The sequence below is a fragment of the Pteropus vampyrus genome, unplaced genomic scaffold, assembly GCF_000151845.1.
Source record: "Pteropus vampyrus isolate Shadow unplaced genomic scaffold, Pvam_2.0 Scaffold131, whole genome shotgun sequence".
NCBI classification, from domain to species: domain Eukaryota; kingdom Metazoa; phylum Chordata; class Mammalia; order Chiroptera; family Pteropodidae; genus Pteropus; species Pteropus vampyrus.
The window spans coordinates 2,801,158-2,807,205 of NW_011888912.1; the positions used below are offsets into that span (position 1 = coordinate 2,801,158).

General features: G+C 64.8%; 1 protein-coding gene across 1 annotated transcript in view; it reads left to right on the forward strand.

Moving 5' to 3' along the window:
• PPFIA4 (PTPRF interacting protein alpha 4) overlaps positions 1 to 6,048 on the forward strand; it is a 36,670-nt gene that overhangs the window by 20,730 nt on the left and 9,892 nt on the right. The window contains exons 15-22 of the mRNA XM_023534781.1: positions 162 to 500; positions 876 to 911; positions 1,052 to 1,185; positions 1,421 to 1,578; positions 3,152 to 3,245; positions 3,630 to 3,711; positions 4,080 to 4,280; positions 4,886 to 4,948. Coding sequence (XP_023390549.1) covers positions 162 to 500; positions 876 to 911; positions 1,052 to 1,185; positions 1,421 to 1,578; positions 3,152 to 3,245; positions 3,630 to 3,711; positions 4,080 to 4,280; positions 4,886 to 4,948 — 1,107 coding nt within the window. The remainder of the gene's footprint in view (positions 1 to 161; positions 501 to 875; positions 912 to 1,051; positions 1,186 to 1,420; positions 1,579 to 3,151; positions 3,246 to 3,629; positions 3,712 to 4,079; positions 4,281 to 4,885; positions 4,949 to 6,048) is intronic.

Genomic DNA, 6,048 nt, shown 5'->3' on the forward strand with positions numbered 1-6,048 from the left:
GCAGACCTCTGCTTACCTCGAGGTCAGCCGTGCAGTTAGCAGTGGGCCTGGAGTTTGGACATGTCCCACTGGCTAGACTCCCCGCTTTCGTTAGAGTGGGGGGTTCGGGCACACCAGGCCGCCGGCAAGGAGGCGAGGAGCTCTTCGCTGCAGTGGAGTAGACGCGCCTGCCCACCGGGCTCGCGTGCCTGGCCGCGCCCCCAACGCTCGCCTCCCGCTGGCCCTTGTGGGGCCGATGGCGAGGCCGGTGCTGCCTGCCTCTCAGGGCGATCCAGAAGGAGTCCACAGAGCTCCGGGCTGAGGAGGTAGAGACGCGCGTGACCAGCGGCAGCACGGAGGCCCTCGACCTGACCCAGCGACGCAAACGCAGCCCCATCCCCACCTCCCTGACGGCCCTGTCCCTGGCCAGTGCGTCCCCTCCGCTCGGCGGCCGCACCACACCCAAGCTCGCCTCCCGCAGTGCTGCCCAGGACCTGGACCGAATGGGGGTCATGACCCTGGTGAGCATCCTGGGACAGTAGAGAAGTGGCCCCGTCATCGCTGGGCTCTGCTCTGGGGGCTGGCAAGGGGACTCAGCCTGGCTCCACGTCTTCCCATGACGCACACAGACCTGGCATACCAGGCCCCCTACGTGTCCAGGGTTTGGAAAGGGCCCGCGGAGTGTCCTTCGTATCCTGTCCCTCCGATGAGCACAGACTTCCTGTCTCCCAGAGGTGGCCCTGACCTAACTTCTCCAGGCCAGCATTTGTGGGCTGAGATGTTCTCTCCGGCCTGTGGGCGGCACTGCACCCTGTTGTCCTGAGACCACTGGGTTCCCTTGGGGTTGACTGGGCATCCAGAGGTGAGTGTGAGCTCACCCTCACTCTCTCTTCCAGCCCAGTGACTTAAGAAAGCACAGGAGGTGGCTGCTGGTGAGTGCCGCCGGACGCGTGGGTCCTGCCTTCCCGGCTCCTTCCCGCCCCAAGGCTCCCGCTGCATCTCTGCTCCCGCCTCGTCCGGGCTGGGCCGGCAGATGCGCCCTCTACCCCTGACGGCTCCACTGTCTGTTCAGTCGCCAGTGTCTCGGGAAGAGAACCGAGAGGATAAAGCCACCATAAAATGTGAGACTTCTCCTCCTTCCTCACCCAGGACGCTGCGGCTGGAGAAGCTTGGCCACCTAGCCTGGAGCCAGGAAGAAGGCAAGAGGTAAGTGGAGTGGCTCCCACCTGACAGCCGTCCCACCTGTCCTGGTGTGTGATGGCGCGTTTCTCCTTGGGACACCGCCAGGGGTGGACAGCCTCACGTCTCCCCCGGCCCCCTGCTCTGCTGATGCCCCTCACCCTTGCCCCGGCTCCCGTACTTGTCGGAAGCCCCTCCTGGGCTCTCGCGCCCACCCCTGCAGCTGTAACTCAGCGTCTTCTCCCCTCGCGGTCCCCTCCAGCGCTCGGGATGAGCAGGGCAGCGACCCCAGCAGCAGCGAGGACTCCTTGCACAGGGGCGCCAAGCGCAGAGGCCTCAAGTCGTCCATCAGCCGCCTGTTCGGGAAGAAGGACAAGGGCCGGCTGATTCAGCAGAGCAGGGATGGAGCCACGGGCCACGGTCTGGGGCCCTTCCCAGTGGGCGGGCACGGTGCAGGGGCCAGAAGCAGGAGGCCGTGGCGGGGTCTGGTCCCCCCTGCCCGTCTCCCTGGCCAGCGAGCAGGCCCTGTCCATCCCTCCACCTTCAGGAGGCGGCCCTGCCCAGGGGAGTCAGGCGGAGGCTGTGGGGCTCGCAGAGGGGCCCGGCCAAGTGCAGGTGGGACCACCGAGGCGCTTTCTGGTTTGGAGGGTTTCTCGCGGAGCCCGCTCAGCACCTTTGGCAGAAGTTTCTCAATTCTTTCTTTGGGAGAGTCAGTTCTTAATTAGAGGTTACCTCTGCTCCATCTGGCCTGAGGGACTCGTTTCATCCTGCCTCATCATGGCTCTGTAGATGCTATAGTCAGGTAGGGGCCTGGCCAGGGTAGCGGGTGGCAGCAGAGGCATGACCTGAAGTCCTAGCACACGCTGGGCACGTGGTGGGGGCACAGGCCCCGCCCTCCTCCTCCTCCCCTCACCCGTTTGTACGTCTGTGGAGTGACCCCTGGATACAGGCTTAGTATTTGGTACAGTCATTCAGGGAGATCCAGCGACGAGGGGAAAACAGACAGCTCTGGGGCGATGTGGTGACAGTGTCGAGCCGGGGAGCCGCTGGCACTTGGTGCTCAGCCGCGGTGTGGTCGGCTCCCTCTGCCACGCAGTGTGTGGGTCGACTTGAGTCTCGCCGAGTGGGGAGGGGAGGGGTGGAGAGGTAGGCTGGACCCCAAGCTGGGGCCAGCTCCTGAGGGCCTTGTGGGTGCAGCAGGTCTGTGAGGCCCCAGGGTGGTGGGCACAGCAGGGGATGAAGCTGAGCAGGGAATTCACAATCATGCCTTCCTGGGGTGAGGCGTGAATCGGAGGAGGCCAGTGGGGAGCAGAGAGGCACCTCTGCTCAGTGTGTGGGGCTTTGGAGCAGCCCGCACCCCACACGGGGTCAGTGCGGAGGGAGTTTTCTGTGAAGCTTCTGACTCCTGTGTCCCCCACAGTGCTGGCACTCAAACCTGTGACAGCATCTCGAATCGGTCCCCGTGTGAGGCCCACCCACTGCCCTTGGTGCACCATGCACAGTGACTGGGACTTCGACGCGTTCTGAGATGCTGCCCTGCCACGAATTCGGGGGTTCTGGCATCCAGTCAGGGGTCGCTTGGCAGAGCTGTGCATGGTCCCTCGTGGCTCTGTGCAGTTGCGGGCACCCCGAGAAAGGCTGTGTGCCCAGCCCGGCCCAGGCCGGGGACCCTCTCAGTCTTGAGCCATCACGTCGCCTCTCGGGACTCTTTGGCACCTTGGTTTGGAAGCGGGACAAGTTCTGTGTAGGGTTCTGCTGCTGTCGGGGTCCCAGCGTCACTCCACCGGCTGGAAGCACCCCAGGCTGAGACTCCTGCGGCAACTCTGCGCGGGGGCGACCCACTCCAAGTCTCTCTGGGACCACCTGGGTGCAGGGATGCCAAGCAGAGGTCCCCTCAGGCTCCTGGGTCGTCGCGGTCTGCTGCCCAGTCCCGGCCCAGGCCAAGGGAGGAGCAGCAGAGGGTCTAGCTGACACGCCATCTCTCCCCTTCCAGTTCTGCTAACGGACTCCGAGCTCGGCGTGCAGGAGCCCCTGGTGCCTGCCAAGCTGGGGACCCAGGCAGAGAAGGACCGGCGGCTGAAGAAGAAGTGAGAGCCTCGGGCCGCCTGCTCCCTTCCTCTGGGCTGCCAGCGCCCAGCCAGGCCCTTTCTGAAGCACACGGCCTGGTCCACAGGGGCACGGCAGGGAGGCGGTTCTTGGGCTGACCTGAGCAAGGAGACCGGGGGCTGGGGGTCTCTGCAGAGCAGACTGCAGTGTCTGCTGGGCATGTGCTCACAATGAGTCACCAGCCCCCGGGGATGCAGAGGCATTCCTGCCCGGTGTCTGCCGTCACTCTGCCTCAGGCACAGAGCAGAGGTGCCGGTCCAAGGGTGGGGAGCACGGGGAGGGGGGCCAGCATGAGGCACAGCCGCGGCGCCTGGGAGTCAGCACAGTGGAGAGACACGGCGACTCTGTTGTCCCCTTCCCGCAAGACACCAGCTGCTTGAAGATGCGCGCAGAAAAGGGGTGCCCTTTGCGCAGTGGGACGGCCCTACTGTGGTGTCCTGGCTGGAGGTAACGGGGTGGGCGGGGCTTCTGGGCACACTTCTCCCAGCATGCTCCCCGCCAGACACCAGGCGCTCCAGCACCCGCCCCTCGCCCACGCCCCAGGACACGCTCTGTCACTCTGATGCCCCTGATTCTGAATGACGGTCATCGCGGAGCCGTGATTTCAGAGGTGGTCTGACCCTTCCCGTGGGCCCTCACCTTCCCAGGCCCCTGACCGTTGTAGAACAGGAAGCAGGCACTCGCTGCCAGTCGCGTCCCCACGTCTGATCCTGCTCTGCGTTTACTCTTCTGACACCGGGGACAAGGCCTGGCCTTGCCTTGCGGTGTCGCCCAGCTCTTGGGCATGGGGCTGAGTGACCGTCTGCCCTCTGCAGCTGTGGGTGGGGATGCCGGCCTGGTACGTGGCAGCCTGCCGGGCCAACGTCAAGAGCGGCGCCATCATGTCAGCCCTGTCGGACACAGAGATCCAGCGGGAGGTCGGCATCAGCAATGCCCTGCACCGGCTCAAGCTGCGGCTGGCCATCCAGGAGATGGTGTCGCTTACCAGCCCCTCTGCTCCGCCCACCTCCAGGACCGTGAGTGGCCTCCCCTTCACCCTGGACATATGGAGGCCCCGGGATAGTGTTTGCAAAGTCTCCCTTTGCAAAGTCGCTCTGTGGGGAGACAGTACAGAGTCTCACCCCGTGAGGGTCCTGCCTGGCCCCCAGGCGGTCGGGGCGCTGAACCCAGCGGGACCCCAGCAGGCCTCATCCTGCCTCTGCAAAGGCACTGCGGGCTCCGGGTCAAGGTGGGCCCACCTTGCTGGCCCTCCCTGGCCTCTGGGTGCTGGTTTCAGCACAGACTCCTGGGCAGCAGGGGGGGTGTCCACGCATCCTGTGCTCGTCGGGCACGCTGACCCCTCTGTGGACCTGGGGTCCGTTGTCCCACGTGATCCATCCCTGTGACTGCTCGGCCCCCTCCCAGAGCCACCGCGTCGGTCCGTGTTCACCGAGGAGACGTCGGCTGCACACGGCCGTGTGCCGAGCCGTGAGACGCAGCGGGGGCGTCGCTCCGCGCCTGACCGCGCGCGGAACTCCGGGCGGGGCCGTGAGGGGACTCAGGAAGGGAGCGTCATCCTCGTCCGCGGGCTTCCCACCCTGCGGGACACACGGCTCCAGCCACGTTTCCTCTCTGCTCACAGTCTTCCGGGAACGTCTGGGTCACCCACGAAGAGATGGAAACGCTGGCAGCCCCCGCCAGGACCGTGAGTCTGGCCCTGGGCCCGGGGCTGGGGCCGACAGCCTTCCAGGGTGAGGGGACGGTTGCGGGGACTTGATTGAGGATGAGGCTGGTGGCTCCGGCGGGTGATTAGTTTTGCGCTCAGGGCGGAGGGTTCCCGGGAAAGAAGTGAGGCTGCAAGTGTGTGTGCGCGTGGTGTGTACGTGTGTGCGTGTGCGCACGTGCGTGCACATGTACAGGAGTGCGTACATGCGTGGGTGTGTGCGTGTGTGCATGTGGGTGTGAATGTGTGTGTGTATGTGCATATGTGTGTGTGCACACACACCTGTGTGCATGTATATGGTATGTGCGTGCATGTGCATGCATGAGTGTGTACATGTGTGTGGTGTGTGTGTGGTGTGTGCATGGCGCGTGTGCGCGTGTGTGCACATGTGTATACATGTGCATGCACGTGCATGCACGTGGGTGTGTGCATGTGTGCATATGTGTGCATGTGTGCACATTGGTGCGTGTCCGTGAATGTGTGTACGCTGCACGTGCACGTGTGTGCGTGTGCATGTGCGGGAGTCCACCCCAGTGTCACAGGCCCACCCCAGGCCGCTGCTACTGGAGCCAGAGTCGTGCCTTGCGTTTGACCTTTGCGGGGAGCACCAGGGGCTGGGGGCCTGGCTCCCACGCACACCAGGAGGCGTGGAGATGTGTGTTTGCCGCACACAGCGCTGCGCCCTCTCGCCACAAACTCGGGCTCACGCAGCAGCCTCTGTTGTTTCACCTGTTCGGACACCCCTTCCCGGGTCAGCCACCCAGCTGCTGGGTGTCAGCCCCTCTGACTTGGCCTGTTCCCTCACATGCCGCCAGGATGGTGAGGAGGGCAGCTGGGCTCAGGTAAGGCCTCCGTTCAGGATGCTCGGGGTGGCGTCCGGCCAGGCTCTCTCCTCTGCGGGCACCTCCGCCCTCATTCCCCTCAACTGTGGTCTCAGGCTGGTGGTGAGGATGGGTGTGCCTGCCCCCCCCAGGCTTGCCTCCCTCTGTTTGACCCCTTTCCAAGGAGTGCAAGACTTAGATGGGGAGAACCCCTGTCAGGGACTGGTGACCTGAGCAAAGGCCTCCCTTCCGTTTACTCAG